At 38.9% G+C, this 16,726-nt stretch overlaps 1 protein-coding gene across 24 annotated transcripts in view; it reads right to left on the bottom strand.

Moving 5' to 3' along the window:
• Window positions 1–16,726, bottom strand: part of DTNA (dystrobrevin alpha) — a 364,229-nt gene that overhangs the window by 66,857 nt on the left and 280,646 nt on the right. For all 24 annotated transcript variants that reach the window (XM_037032686.1, XM_037032731.1, XM_037032679.1 and 21 more), the window contains 3 exons: window positions 11,736–11,821; window positions 5,402–5,556; window positions 1,904–2,009 (listed from right to left, as the gene is read on the bottom strand). In XM_037032686.1, the coding sequence (XP_036888581.1) occupies window positions 1,904–2,009; window positions 5,402–5,556; window positions 11,736–11,821 (347 nt within the window). The remainder of the gene's footprint in view (window positions 1–1,903; window positions 2,010–5,401; window positions 5,557–11,735; window positions 11,822–16,726) is intronic.

The raw sequence follows: 16,726 nt of genomic DNA, 5'->3' as shown, positions 1-16,726 counted from the left end.
CGTGGAGGTGGTAGAAATGAAAAGGGAAGGAGGATAGGTGTTCTTTCAACAACAAATTTCTGTACTGCTATTTGTTCCTCCTACTCCCATCTCTTATACCACAAGAATATAAATCACGAAGACTGGCCTGCCTTTCCCCCAAAGTGCTCTGTCTCCAGGAGACCAGCGCAGCTCCCTGGAAGACTCAGAAGCATGAGGGATGAACACAGCTGCCTCTCCAGTGGGTAGAGACCAAATTTAGAGAAATGGGAAATGAGAAGAAGGAAAAAGAAAAAGAAATGGAGGCAGGGTAGAAAAACTGGATGAGAGAATTGAATTACTTTTTTTAAAAAAAACAAGTATTTACTGGGCTTGATTAATGAGTGACATTGCTTCCCCTTAACAAACAGATTTTTTTTCTGTTTTAAGAGGCAGATGAATGGGGCCCAAAGAGATATGCAAATTATCTAAATGCAGTTCTCATTCAGACAGCTCAGGAAACACAACTGTCTTTGGCAGAAAATTTGAATATTAAAGCAGGAAAGGTAAAATAGTTGAAATATAAAGCTAATGAACGATCAAATCCAAGTAACTGTCTATATGCTATGAGCTGACAATAGTAAACAATGATGGCAACAACTCTTGCCTTCTGTAGAGTTATTCTCTGGCAAACTAGCCAGGGAACATAATGCAAAAAAGAGTAAATGAAGATAAAAAGCAAACTGTAAAATCTGTTCTGGAGGCACTGCCTTCTGAACACGCATCATATCCTCCCTTTTCTGGGCTTTGGGAAAGGCTGAAGGAAACCTGAATGTCGAGACAACTGCTTTGAGACAGGGCCTACGGAACTAATTTCCTGCAACAGGAAATTCTGTGCTAGAGGAATGAAATCACAACTTTATGATAGCAGGACAACTAGTTCTGGAGCTACAAACGGAAATATGAACTCAGGTTGTATGAGCTGGACCTTGATTGCTCTCTGCTTCTGCAGATGAGCAGGAAACATAAAAAACAAGTTTATGCTTGGTAGTGGCTACAGAGAGCATAGTTAATTCATTCTTTACATCTTCTCTGTGAGCACAGCAGGGTAAATTGATAACTTTTAACTCAGAGAGATGATAAAGGCAGATGCTGAAAGTTCTGAATGGGAATTTGAGATTAAGCTAACTTTACCTCCAATATATATTAAAGAAATGTGTAGACATTAAGATTCTAGGAAGAGATAGGGGATAAATTATTTTCTGTTTAAATCTGGAGAAATCTCAGATGTAAATTGAATAATAAATAAGAACATCTAAAGATTAGAAAGATGCACTGAATTGTTCCATGTTGAATTTTTTTAACTTTTGTTCTGTATTTTACATTTAATTTGGGTATATCAACATTAACTACTTTTATCCTAGAAACACTTGCCCTTATAAAAAGCACATTATAAAAGTTCATATTACTTTTCCTTTTGACATAACTACAACCATTGAAAGCTTGTAATTTGGAGCACATGACCAAAGATTAGTAAGTTTCTCTCATGTAATTTTTTTCCTTCTCTTCCACCTATTCCTGGCCGAGGGCCTAGGAAGAAGTAGACAATGCAAATATGAACCAATATTGGAAATTCAGACCCAAACCAAATAGTAGAAAACATCATGTTTCTTGTTGAGATTCTTCTGTGGTTTCAAGTCTGTAAGCCACATCGGACTTGTAACTCAGAGGTACACAAACAAGCTTCCAGAACTGACAGTCTTCACATTGCGGTGCATCTCTAAGGCACTATTGACAAGGAAGACTAGTTAGTTCCATCCTAAACAGAGCTCAGAACATCTACACAGACTTCCCTAAAACAACGACTTTGGCTTAATCACTATAGACTTGATCACTTAATTTCAATGATGAAAACAATTGCCTTAGCTTAGTAGCAACTACTCACCATTTTCTACATTTGCCAGCCGATGCAGAAGGGGCAGCCAGACCAGACACTGAGGGGGAGGGTCTGACATGAGTGTGTCCAAGAAACCATTTAACGTGACTTTTTTCTGCATAAAAAAAAGCCCACAAAAATTTAGAACAGACAATAAGCTTAATTTACCTGCCATGCAAATAGAGTTTGAGATCAAAGGAACAAGACATTCAATTAACCCCTAGAACGTAAAGCAACAGAACTTGAAATAAAGTTCAGCAGAATTTAAAATATTGATTGCATTTTATACTTATACCCAGAACTGAATTATCTCCACTGAAGCTGAGTCAATATTATCACAAGGAGAAAAACAATTCTGAGAGCATCACTTTCATATAGGAGGGACAGTATGAAAATGATGAGGAAAGATAAAGAATAGGCATTTCCATAAAGTTACCCAATTGTGTGTCATAGCACACGATACAGTTCCCATGTCAGTCTTCCACATCTGTAGAGCAACTTCCCCTGCAAACTTCCTCAAACCCCATAATTAAATATTTTATGGTCAATGTGAATGGTTTTGCTGTACACATTTAGGAGGGAATCCTGTTAATAGGAAGCAATTCCTCCTGTTAGAAGAGGACAATCTACATTAAAAAATTCTCTTCTCTCTTTATATGTCTCTATTTTCAATTCCATGTGCTTCTGGCTCAGTTTCCTGGTCCCTTCTGATGTATAAAATGAACTTGTTATACACAGGATGTGGGAGAAGTAACACCTATCTGAGTGTGGTTGGTAGGGTAATATCATGGGTGTAATAATTTATAGCTTTTTAAAAGGCTTTATTTATTTATCTTTAGAGGGGAAAGGAAGGAGAGAGGGGGAGAAATATCAATGTATGGTTGCCTCTTGTGAGTCCCCTGCTGGGAACTGGCCTGTAATCCAGGCATGTGCCCTGACTGGGAATTGAACCGCGATCCTCTGGTTCACGGGCCCACACTCAATCCACTGAGCTACACCAGCCAGGGTATAATTTGTAGTTTTAATTTGAACATTTCACCTAAAGTGTCATCTGCTATGCTTGAGTGTGATATTGTTATGTTATAGAACTACATGTTTATGATTTTGTAATAAAAGACTTTGTAATATACAGGGGCATTATTTGCATCAGGTCCTGTATATATTTCTTTCAAAAAAGTAAAAATAAGCAATTCTATTAATACATGATATTATAATTTGATGAATGACAAAAGTTACATGTTTATGTGCAAAAATCACTATTTTATTTGAAATTTTGAATTAGAATATACAGTTGGATGAGATAGTTTTATTTCTTTTAGACAAAAAATTCAGTCCTGAAGGGCTATAGTGCTTTTTCAAAGGCTATATCTTACACTAGTAATTCACAAAACAACTGTTTTGGCGCTATTTAATCTTTTCTTTTAATCAGCAGGTATTTAAAATTTTAGCCTTTCTTCATAATACTAAATACTTTAAGGTTTTTGCAGGATTGATCTAAACATTATTATTAAAAGATAAATTACATAAAGTATAAGTCATGAGATAATATTTTTTAAACTATTACATTTATATACCTAAATAATATTAAATATTATTTATATACCTAAAATAATTTTATCTTTAAAAACAATTATGTGGAGTGGCCTGTACTTTTTTCAGTGAAGCAATTAAAACAGTTTTGGAATTTCATCATTCAAACAGCCAGTTTATGAAGCACAAAAATAAATGGGCTTATTATTTTTACTTGTGTTGTCTCTTCCTGTACTTCAAATGATCTTATCTATGTGGACTATCATACTGGCTAAAAATCATCAGGAAAGTTAAAAAAACATTACGATTTCAACATGTATAAATTTCTCACTAAAGGTATATAAAAGATTATATAATGGTGAAATCTATAGATATTTCAGAAGGAATTTTGAGCAATGGCAACATCCTGTATAATTCTTTTTGACTATATAGGTCCTAATAAGATTTTAAAAGTCCTGTTATTATAGCTAAGTTTGAATGTGAAATATACTGAAGCATTAATAGATTTACTGAGCATTCCACTACCTCAAATCAAGGACTATACAAACAAATAAACTCAGAGGCAGAGGGGCCAGTTTAGGGCTTACTTAACGCAATGGGCCAGGCAATAGGTGATGATAAAGAAAGACATGGGAGAAACTTTCACAGTGTCATCAGTTCCAAGGGAACTTGAAAGATGATTATTGATCTATTCACGTAAGCCTCCTCCTGTACAGCTTCACAGCCCAGATCTTCTCATCAATCACCTAAGTCCTGCTGGGGGCTGAACACAGGCACCTAAGCTAGCCTTGGGGTGGAATCAAGTGCCTCAGGCAACCCTGCAGTTGGACTTATGTCAATTTACGTAGAACCATAAACACACCCATACAATCAGTAAGGGAGGGGATGGTTGCATACAGGAAGTGCTGATGCTTCTCCTGTGGCATTGCACCCAGGAGAAGGTCAGAAAGGCTTCCTGGGTGCAATGCCACAGGAGAAGGTCAGAAAGGCTTCCTGGGTGCAATGCCACAGGAGAAGGTCAGAAAGGCTTCCTGGGTACAATGCCACAGGAGAAGGTCAGAAAGGCTTCCTGGGTGCAATGCCACTAGCACTTCCTGTATGCAACCATCCCCTCCCTTACTGATTGTATGGGTGTGTTTATGGTTCTACGTAAATTGACATAAGTCCAACTGCAGGGATGCCTGAGCACTTGACTTCCTACATCACCAAGGAAACAGACTGATGCTGTTTAATAGCTGGATAGTAAATGCATCTTTTCAGTGGCTTCTGTGCACTGATGTTTTATTCAGGGGATCCTTTCAGAAGACTTTCTTGATTAGTTTGGCTTTTTAAAACAAGTGTAAACAACCCTTCAATGTATGGATTTGTAAACTCCCACTCTGCTGTGCTGGACACTAGACATGGACACTTTCCGCAGGACTGGAGAGACATGAACATGGAGCGCTCCTCAAACTAAGTGGCTTCCCTGGGCTAACGCCTACCAACCCCAGGTCAGACATGTCACTCTGAGCCCTAAATCTATCACATCATGGAAGATTTCGGGAGCCATGCCTGCCACATTTTGGGTCTCCCACAGTGACACGTGGCATATGCCATATCTTTTTGGTCTTTGCTAAGCATTGGTGAAACTTGGTGGTGGATCAGACTTGTGTTTCATGTGAAGCTGAGTGACAATTCAGCCCTTTTGATAGTATACAGTGACACTAATGTTACTGAGATGATAGTGTTGTTGTAAGGATTAAATTAAACAACGCAAGTGAAAAATTTAGCCTGGTGCCTGGCATAGTCAGGAGACATCACCTCTTATTATTACCTAGGTGTGTCAAGTTTAGTTACCAATTCATAGGTCATTTGTCAGGGGCTGGAAGATGTACTACAGGTTACCATGAAAAAGGACTTGACTAATTAGTTGGAGTGACATAAACGGGAGAGCAACCACTGTTTGAAAGACACTTCCTCAAATGCAATCTTTCCTACCTGTTGAGAGAAACAGGATCTAGCTGACTGTTCCGTGTAACCAAATGAGGGACCTTCGAAAACTGCTGTGGGTAGCTTGAGAACTTCCCGCAGGAACTGATCATATCGTCCATAAACCATCACCCCACTGGAGTCAGAAATCATTGAGAAAATATCTGATGGAAAAAAAGCAAAGATATTTATTCATCACATAAACCTTCCCCACTGTTTCAGTCCAACATTTCTGCTTCAAAGAACAAAAATGTGGCTAAGTAGATAATATTTATGTAAGAATAATACAAAAGCTAATTTTTATGCTGAAATATTCCTGGCATGGTGTTTTCTTTGGTGTTTCTTTGTAGATGATTCTGGCACCTAGCATTAGCTAGTATTTTGGATAAAATTGGCATATTTTGATAAGACAGAGAATATAACATAGTTACTTAGAGGTCAATTATTAATCCATGTATAACTCAATGGGAGGAAAGTTTATAGATGTGAGAAATACACTGACCTTGTTTGAAACACGCAATGAAAGTGATACTACAGCATTGGTGTGTGTGTTTGTGTGTGTGTGTGTGTGTGTAGCTAGTTGGATAGCTATTTATGCATCTATATTACTTTTTATCACTAAAAAGTTGGGGTTTTGGTTTATGATACTGACAAATGAAAGACACAGTGGGGTAAGGAGGTAATGAAAACACTTGATTAACCCTCCACAGGAGCAGAAAACTTTCTATAAATCATGGATTTCTGGGTGGAAGGCATTGATTTACAGGGAAGGGTCTTCTGACTCCTGCAGTCAAGAGAAAGCCTGGCAGCCTGGCCTTGCGGATGATCAACGAGGTAAAGTGAAGGTGTGAGATTACTCTCAGCAGAGCCTATGGCTTCATCGAACCTCTGGTCTTCAGTTTCTGCCACTGTGTGCACTTAATGAATATTAATGGCATAATTTCCCAAGGTACGTTATAATTCCTCTGTGGAAAATCACTACTGGAATGAAAGGGTTTGCTATCATATAGTTTGTCACCACGCGAGATTGTAATGAGGCCAGCACAGCTGCTGGGATCAACTATTGTAAATTCAATGTGCTCCCTCTGTTCATTGTGGGCTTAATTTTTCAAGGTCAAAATGTAGTCTGGAGACATTCTTATTATACTGCAGTCAGATGCTAAGCACATGACAGACTTTTACCGAATTATGTGTTAAGGATGTGAATTGGCTCTCAATTTCTTTAGATTCTGGCTATAAAGGACTTCTGTTGTGTTTCAAAGTTTATCAACTGTAAGGTTATAGAAATTCCATCTGAGCAAAAAATTTAATGTTATTCTCATCCACCTTCACAATGGTGTTTACTTAGTAAATTTTATCTCTTACCTTTCATTGTAATTAGTCAAAAATAAAAAGCTTGTCAAAGGCAAAAAACTCTTATGTAGTTCCAAATATAGAAATTCAAGAACTCCAGTGAAAGGGGGGACTATACACATATATATGTAATATGCTTATAATACATAATATATATGTATATATATTAAATAGAGGGCTATTTCAAAGATTAAGTTAGTTAACACACAGATGTTAAGGCACTCAAATAGTGCTTGGCACCTAGTACACAGGTGGTAGCTACTTTTATTATTAAATTCACATCACATTTTTTCTGTCACTTACTTCATATAGTTAGGCTTTGCCTTCCTGTTAGGATTGTTTTTGCAACATTCCAGATTATACTTTAAACCACCCTTATATTTTCTAGAGCACCATACAATGATAGATACTGTAGAAGAATTTACATTCATTGCTTCATTCAACTAAAATTAACTTAGCACATACTAAATGTGTGTAATTGTGCTAAGTCATGACTATACAAAAAAAGGAGATCCCAGTCTTGTCCTCTGAGAGGTCCTAGTCTGTTGAGAATGATAGCAACATGCTTACATCATGTGTCATGACATCACACATTGTAACATGGTGGTGTGAATATGGGAACAGTAGGGTATGCAGGGAACAGTAGGGTATGCAGGATGCAGCAAGAGCGTCTCAGAGGAGGAATGGGTCAGGGATGGTTTCCTTACAAAGGTGGGTTCTAGGCCAAGTGTAAAGGACAATTAGGGGTTGGTCAGGCCCAGGAAACTGGGTCAGGATGTGCAGAGAGGCATGCTCAAGCGTGAAGAACTGAAAGACATTCAAGCAGTTCACTGTGTCAGGAGCCTGGGTACGAACAGTGCATGGTGGGAGATGAGGTGGAGATATGAAGAACTTCAAAAGCTCTACAAAGGAGTGTAGGTGATGTCAAGAAGGTGCTGGGGGAGATACTGAAGAATTTAAGGCAGGCCAGTGAGTTAGAAATATTACCCTGGGGGTAGGTTTGAAGGCAGAACAACCAGATCAGTAACAGAAGCCCAACAAATACACAGTATCTGTCATAATGCTAGTCTTTGAAAGAAAACAAAACAAACCTTCCCCAGACACTTTAGAATAGCACCTCGTATTCCAGGCTTTCTTTCACACTGGATTCAGAATTCTTTAAAATCCTTAGGACTATCCAGGAACTCTGAGCAGAAATGTAAACAAGTGCTTCATCTCATTAAAACAACAGGCTACAATCAGACCAAGAATGACTTGACAGGAGGAGTCTGTTCTATCAGTTATGTTCGGGTTGCTCAGTCCGACGATGGCAGGGGCTACCCTCATGCTCCAGGCTGCCTGGAGGCGAACAGTGAACATGCTGCATGTTGACTGGCTTGTGGTGGCCCTGCATCTTGGAAGGGGTAGAGCAACCTGGGTGTGTTGTCCCTTATAATGCATTTAAAAGCAGTTTTAGAAACTCAGCTGTAAATTTTCTGAGGGTTTCCACGTCTATTTGCCTTTTTAAATTTCTAGTTTATTTTCAGCCAATTACTCTTGTCCTGGGCTCTCCAACATTAAGGGGCTAGATGAAAAGTGTAAAATATCTTTCATCTCTATGCTCAAAAATAGAAAAATGCCAAACAAGCACAGCTAGTGCACTGACTACAAGTGAATTAGAATTTAAGGAAGAAAAAACAAATCCCTCAAATCCCCCCAAATTCCATATCTTTTCATTTTATGTTTTCTTGATTACAAAAGCAATGCAGAAAATCATGAGTTTGCCTGTTCTATCATTAGATGCAAGCCAGCAAAAGAAAACTAGGGCAAACACCCATGATCCTGCTAACCAAGAGTCAGCTACTGCTGTCTGTGGGCAGGTCTGCTCATATTTGCTCCTTCAGTCAATAATTACCACTGGTGACTGAGGATATTCATTTTTGACCAATGAACACATTGGAGAGGTTCTTCAGCCAAACGGCTTTCAGCTAAAAATGTTTTGGTCAAATTGTTTTCAACTGACTTACCTGGAAACCAGTTAAGATGAAACCAGTTTAATTCCACGTCCCAGGGATTAAACTCTACCAAGAGTGACCCACAGTCAGGGACGTGGGGACACGTTAGGCTGAGACTCAGGTCCACAGTACGGGGGTGGGGGGAGAGCAACGTGAAAATATATCATAATCGCACCCTCTGCTTTTCGACAGGATGTGTGACACTCTGAAGCTTACTTCTGTTTGCTCTCAGTGGGACTCAGCGTTGGTTACTTCTTTCACTGTACCAAGAGGATTTATTTCAGCCACTACGCAGCATGCACGCTTGGCTCACTGATTGTGGGGCTTTCGGTCAGGGATGGGGAGGGATGAGGGAAAAGCACTGTAGCAGTTCTTGAACTACATGATTTGCTTTGAATTTCTGGACTTGCAAGAGAACTGTGAAAGTTTTGACAGTTGGTAAATATCTTCTCAAAAACTTAGTTGTTGTACAATATCTTGAGCTTTGTGGCAGTGAGGACCTTGTTATTGCTTACCTAACTATCATTCCCTTCATCCTTACTGGCCCCAGATTTCTCCCAAGGCTAAGGGAGAGCAGTGGTCCTTCCCAGGCTGGGAGGCGAGGGTGGATTACTCCGCAGCTGTCATGGCCATTCCACAGCAATTGGCCTGTGATGCCTGGGCGATGCAGCTTAGGGGCTGGGGACCTCGGGAGTGAGACGTGACTCCTGAAAGTACCCTATCCATTTTCTTCCCAGGACAGGGATAAAATCCTGACACTGAGGAAAGCTGAGTACAAAGGTGGAGAGCTTCAGAATTACCCTGGTTCATGAAAGGCTCTGAAAACTCTTCTCTCAGTTTTCCTCAAACTTACTTTAATACGGGACCCTTTCAGCCAGGTACCTACTAATATCACATGGAATAAGTATTTGGAAATGTTTTTTTAGACTTAAAAAGAAAAAATATTTCTTTAATGACCTCAGCATAAGTGGCCAGTTGTGACATGAGGTCAGCAGGCACGACCTTCAGGAGTTTTGTCCTCTCCCCTGACTCACCCTGAAGGAAGGCCTCCTGGATTACACTGACATAATTAACAACATTGGTTCTGTCACCTTCTAATTTAGCTATTATCCCTCAATCATGTACTGACATAAATAGTTCTGAATTTTCTACACCTTTCATGCTAACTAAAGAGAAACTAAACTGACCCTTGTACAGTCTGCCAGGGCTTCTCTGCCTGCTGACTGCATTTGGCCATTCCCTGAAAGGAAGTCCCCAGAGTGAGGGAGGACACACAGTTATGTGGGGCTCCCATGGGCCTTCCACTCATCTACTGGTGCACGGACACAACTCGGCCTTGGAGAGAGTGTGGCGAAACTCCAAAGGAACGAAGGGTTCGTTCCTCTGTCTTCCTTTGTTCTTCCCCTCCTGGTGCATGCAGAAGTATGAGATCACATTCAGAAGAGGCTTCGAGTCACAGATGATATAGCCAGGAAGTACTGAACAGGTATCTCACATTTCAAAACCCCCAAATTTAGGATGGAAAAGGAAGGTGAGGACTAGAGAAGTGAAGTAACTTCCACAGGATAATTCGGCACGTCAGTCACATGGCTGGGTTTCCATCTGGGACTCCTAGTTCCCATCACAGTGCTCCTTCTCACTCAGTGACAGAACATAACGCGTAATATTTAGGGTAAGGGAATGGGTTAAATGAAAATTTTCCTTTTAGTAAAAGGTGAAAGATTTATACAATCTGAAGGGAAACCAGAGTATAGAATTTTTTTTTTTTAAACAGTAGCATGGATATCATTTTAAACTAGTTAAGTATGAAAATTCTTTCTCCCTGTCTCTACCTTAGGCCAATTGAATCAGAAATTCTGGGTGTGGGATCCAGAAATCTGTAAGAGCATTCCAGGTGATTCTACACATACTAGAATTTGAGAACTACTCAAAAGGTAGGCCTCAGGGTGGTGAGCGACAAGTGCCATATGATCTCACCTTTAACTAGAACCTAATCAACAAAAGAAAAAGCAAGCAAAATATAGCCAGAGACATCGAAATTAAGAACAATCTGACAGTAACCAGAGGGGAGGGGGAAGGGGATAGTGGGGGGAAGGGTTTTCAGGAACTACTATAAAGGACACATGGACAAAACCAAGGGGGCGGGTGTGGAAGCAAGGGAGGGAGGTGGGTTTGGCAGGGGTTGGGGGAATAGCAGGGGGAAAATACACATAACTATAATTGAACAACAATAAAATAACAATAAAAAATGTCAGGACTCAAATCCTGGTATGGTTGTAGCTATGCAGTTTACTCTAACTCTTGGAGTCTCAGCTTCTTTACCTACAGCAAATCAACCAACCAACTAAACAACCAACCAAAAAACTCCCACTGTGTTTAGTTTAAAACTCTACCATATTTAGTGGCAAGAGATACCTAGAAGTCCCACAATCACTCAATATACTGTGGCGATCATGTTTTTATTGGCATCCAGTTAATTCTCAGTCTATGGTGTCTCCGTGAAGTCACTCTGCTTCCTACCCTGGCAATGCTCACTTTGGAACGGTTGGGGCTTCTCGTGATTTGAACAATGCTGGCTGAGAGGGACAAAGAAATATGCTGGGGGCTCTGGCTGTGGATTATCTAATAAGCCTTCAAGTCCCTATAATGATGGACTGGACTACAGGGCAGTACGGTACAATGAACTTGAAAGAATGCTTATTCTACTTTAACATTACATAGTCTAATTGGTGATACTTAACAAGTTCTAAATAATAATAACCTGTAAGTAGAAGAAGAATGTTGACTTCATTAACACTTACCTAATTTGAAACTATTTCTATGACAAAATCTAAAGATCAATGAAGAACGATAACGATCCTATTTCAAATAACTCTCATAGCATGAGGAAAGTTACAAAAGGGGAAAGGGACGTGGCAGGAATGAGGGCAGGACTGAGGGCAGGAAATGTGCGGCCCAGGAGGGATAAGCAAAGAGACACGCGGAGAGTGACTTACATCTTAATTTGTCCATGATCTTCCCGCCACACAGTGTGGCTAAAGCCATTTTGACAGCAAATACTGAAATTTTGCCATGGCCTTCCCTGTTTAATGATAATAGAAAAAAAAAAAAAAAAACAGGTCATTTGGGGAACTTCCAGTAACAAGGTTTGACATTTTCTGTTCTGTAGAATTCATAGGACATTGTAGCTTCACGCATTACACGAATATATCCACTATAGAAAGTGAAAACAAGCCAACACACATTTCTGAGAAACTGCCTAGTTAATATTTCTTTTTTCTCAAGAAAAAGCAGACTCTTCAAGTTATTCTTCGCGTATGTCATCTTGCTTGAAGCGTGGACTGGCAGCCAGAGGGACATGGGCCATTTAACTATGGATTACAATCACAGAACACGATTTTCAGTTTGGGTCTCACAAAAAATATTATGCATAATGATTCCAGCATTTATATAATTCATTTAAACATTGCTTCAGAAAAAAAAGTTTATTTATTTTTATTTTTTGGTCAGAGAATTCCTGAAGTTTGTTAGGGTAACTATAGGGAATTTTTAATCATACATTTTTTTCAACTATAATTTCTTTCCCACAAGCCAACTGTACTTATGTTGATACTTTGGCTTTTTAAAGGGGGTTTGCTTTGTACAAAGGCAAAAGTAAGAGCTGTTTGAATAGTTCTCCTTCTCCCTCAATGACACAGAGCCGCCAAATCTCCATGGGTTTACGAAGTATAACTAACTTGCCCTTCAAAAAATGTAATACAAAGGGTATACTGTAAGAAATATACTATTTCAGCTAAATGATTTTCCAATTGAAATAACCTATTTTTTATTATATCCTTGGAATAAAAAAGTATATCATATTAGTACTTTATTGCTTTGATAGTTGCTACTCTTAAGAATGATCAAGGAGTTATTTAAAATTATCCCATGGCTGAAAGGTAAGTAAAGTATGTATTGATCAGAGTTTAGTATATAGAATAAATCATTTATATAAATAAGTCACAAAGCTGACATATTAGAAGAAGAAGGTGTCATAAATAAATAAATAGTCTTTGTTCCTTAATAGACTTCAGAGAGAGATCACGTCACTCATCTTTGTTGCTGTTATTCTTAGCAGAGTACCTGAAAAACACCTTGCCAGAATACAAAACTGACCGACCTATGCTAGTTGCTCCCCCATTTATATTTCTAAGCCTGGCCATAGGACTACGTAATTATTTATTGGAAATCTCCCCTTGGATACCCCCATCAAACCAAATGTGTTCAAAATGGAACTCATCATCTTTACACAGCTTTCCCATAATACTCGAGCCAATCCTATTATGAACCTGCTGTTCCTTCTATCGTCCTTCTTCTGGTTGTTAGAATCACCATGAACCTAGTTACCAAAAAGTGAATCCTGGGGTAGGGGCCACCCTTGACTTCTTGCTCTTCCTCAATTCACTACCACTCTGACTGCATGTTTAAGGGACCCAAATATAGCTCTTCACTGTATATTGAACCCATTCTCTGCCTTCCATTCCCATGCCATATCTCCTAACAGCTTTTGCTTCAACAGTGCAATAACCTCTTTGATGATCTATTTGAAAGCTCACATCACAGATTTGAATACTGTTTCATTATTTAAATCCCTTATTTCCTCTGTTTTCCTAAGGACTTGGTTCCAGCTTTTGCTGTCTTCTCCACGCTTATTTACTACCATTTCTGTTGCACGTCATGCCACAGTCCCACTGTTCAATGTCCCTGCTCTTCCTAGCATGGTCTTCTCAGGCCTCTCCCACCTATTTATCAAGACCCAGCTCAACAGCCTCATTTACTCTGCTCTGAAAACAGTCGCCCACCTCTGGATATGGAAGCAATCGTTACTCCCTTCACTGTTACCTATTTGTGGCACCTACATACACATTGTGACCGTTGGTTTGTTTGTTTACATGTATGCATGCGACTCAACTTCACAATGAGAGGTCTTTGGGGGTGGAGACCATCTTCCGAGTTAGGTGAATTTCAGTGTTTCACACTGTCTCACACAGAATTACTGCACAACACATTTCTTATATTAATTAATGGCTATTAATCATTATAACCGGTGCCCCTAGAATGCTGAATGACCACTTGTCACATTGTTTATTAATTTTAGAGCAGGCAGCTATAATATAAACGCAATGATTTTGTAAAAACCACCCTATTCAAAATTATTTCATGTCTCCTACATTCCCAAGTGCATTGCATGGACAACTGGAAATATCAAAAATTGTATTTTAGGAAATAACTAGTTTCTTTTACTAAACTGAAATATGGTTTGAATAATGAGAACAGGAAAGTCTACCAAGTGTGGAACACTAGGACAATGTAGAGATAAAGTAGTCGTCAAAATGTAAAGAAATTGAAGAGCGTTATATATGAAACTTCAAGAGCAATGTGAGTTCCCTTCAATGAATCAGAGAGAATAATTTAACTCAAGAAGGAAAATAGACCACAGATGATGCTGGAACAAAGCATTCTCCAAAGGATGAACTGATGATAGCTCACGGGTGAGTTCTTAAACCTTAGCTTTTAATGAAGAAGATCATAGGGAGATTGCCAGTCCTATATTGTTCCTGGAAAGGCAAAATGAATGCTATTAAATCCAACAGTGGTTGTATCAGAGCTACTCAGCTAAATTGACATAATAAATCTAGATAAATCACCAAGTGGAGGGCAGCTCAATGAGAGTTTTGCAGGAACTCAAGGGTGAAATTAGCCCACTGGAATGTATTGTTATGCAAGCAACTGTGCCAGATTGCAAATGTGACCCCTGTCAGGAAGAAGGATTCAGGGGGTGGCTGAGTTCAGACCTTGCTCAGTCCTGGAGTTGATAAACCTCTGAGGAGTTCGAGGAACGAGTGGAGATGACTGACTGCACAATGGAGAATGGGGATGCCAAAGACTTAAATACAAATGGATACCATTATTGTTACTATTATTATTGAACATTTTCGGTAGATACCACAGGGTGAAGAAAAGGGTGGTGGGAAGGGAGAGAGAGATTTTCTAAAGGCCTCTGACAAATTCCATGACAAAGGTTATTACTTAAAATCACCTGGGGATCAGGGTGCTTATTTTTTTGTGCAAAAAGAACTGGCATTAGCAAAAGAAGAAAGGAGTAGGGAGAAGCTGGTTACATCACAAATGGAGAAATGTAAGAGCTACTCTAATTAAAAATGGTCCCTGGTTGGGGCAGTTTGATTCATGAACTGTCTGTGAAATTCCATAAATGTCTAGGAAGGGGAAAGCCAAGCTCACGAGCACGGATAACAGGAAGCTTTCAGGAGTCTTGTGCAAATGGGCAGGAAAATGGCCTATTCTTCTAAGGTGAGTCTGTACACACAATGCCTCTAGGAGTAAAGCAGTAAAACCAAACATACAAAATGTTGGCCACAATTCAGGAAGCAGACCAGACAGAGTGAGCCAAGGCAGAAAACATAGATTGCCCCTGGTGCTGCAGGCCGAACGGCCTCTGAAGGGCAAAAGCAGAAAGAGCATTAGAACAAGTCTATGCTCTTCTCTCGCTTTTACGAATGTTATTGCAGCATACCTTCAGGGTCATGTGTAATTCTCATGGCCGCTTCAGGAAAGATATAACACAGCCAGCTGCATTTGAGATTCTGCATACTTCCGGGGTGGCCTTAGAATCAGTAACCAATGACATGCACCCACAAGCTTTTCTTTGTAAATACAAGCTGTAGTGCAGCTAATTTTTTAACAGTGTAAAAGATACAGTGAAAGCTTTAAAAAGAAATTTACCTATCATTTTATTAAAAGAGTTATTTTATTTCTAGTGTAAACATTTTGCTTATTTTGGTATTTCCCTTTCCATGCAGAGTGAGAACACAATGTATAAAGAGGCACACGTTACTCTTTTTCCCCCACACTATTTGTTTTTTGTCATAATGGAATATATTTCATTCATAGGCCATTTACCCTGAAGATTTTACTTATGTGAATTTTCCTGTTCTAGCTTGATGTCAAAAAAACCCCAATTATATTATTATGTTGGTATTTAACTAATACCTAAGAGAGTATTTAAGAGAACCAGCAAATTATCAAAGGTACAAACTGAAATTGCTTCATAAATCAATGTTTCTTTAAATCTTTTATTTTCTTTTATACTTTGTTTTCTCACTCTGAATATTTTCAAATTTTTCTGAGGGGCGACTAATTGAAAATAGAAACAGAAAAACCACTTACCCTTGGGTTAATATACAGAGATTTTTAGAGTGTCTGTTTTAAATACATGGATTACTTTAAAGTTTGACTCATCGTAGTAAAAAAATGAGTAACTGCATTATGCTGAGTTTCTCATGAGTTTACAAAGAGAGAAACCGATTTATTTTAACTGAGAAGATATTACCTTTAGGAACAAGTTGTTGAGGGTGGGGGGAATCTGCTTTGGCAAGAAGGAAAAACAACAGACAGATATACACAGGTCTGGGACGCTAGGCTGAACTCAAAACAGAGTTCCCATTTTCTCTAAATTGCTAAGAGAGTTTCTCTGAGTTGAAGTTAAAGAGTCCCAGGATTCTTTAAAGAATTCCAGGTCCTCAAAAGTGAGATTTGAATTAGGTTGGATTCTTTTTTGAAGGGACTGAAGGAATTATTTCTCTTAAAGAATTATTCTAGTTAAAGAATTCCAGGTCCTCAAAAGTGAGATTTGAATTCAGATGGATTCTTTTTTGAATGGACTGAAGGAATTATTTCTCTATTTAAGAGTACTAAAATCGGATGCTCTTCTACCAAGTTCCAAAAACACTGGTAAGCATTTTTGACAGGCAAAGGTGCAGCACGCACACTGCTCCACGGCTTCGGCCTCTGGCTTCTTTACCTGTGAATTATTTTGTTCATGTGGATCATTCATTTAGTAACGCAACAGATATTTATTGACAATCTTTAAGAGGTTGGAGATAGTTACTCATAGTCTATCGGGGAGAAAAGTGAAAAACAACTTTAA

Source organism: Sturnira hondurensis, unplaced genomic scaffold (genome assembly GCF_014824575.4).
Source record: "Sturnira hondurensis isolate 20B ecotype Veracruz unplaced genomic scaffold, ASM1482457v3 Scaffold0001872, whole genome shotgun sequence".
Classification (NCBI taxonomy): Eukaryota; Metazoa; Chordata; class Mammalia; order Chiroptera; family Phyllostomidae; genus Sturnira; species Sturnira hondurensis.
Note: the sequence above shows the minus strand (reverse complement) of the source record. Positions and strands in the feature narration are given on the sequence as shown.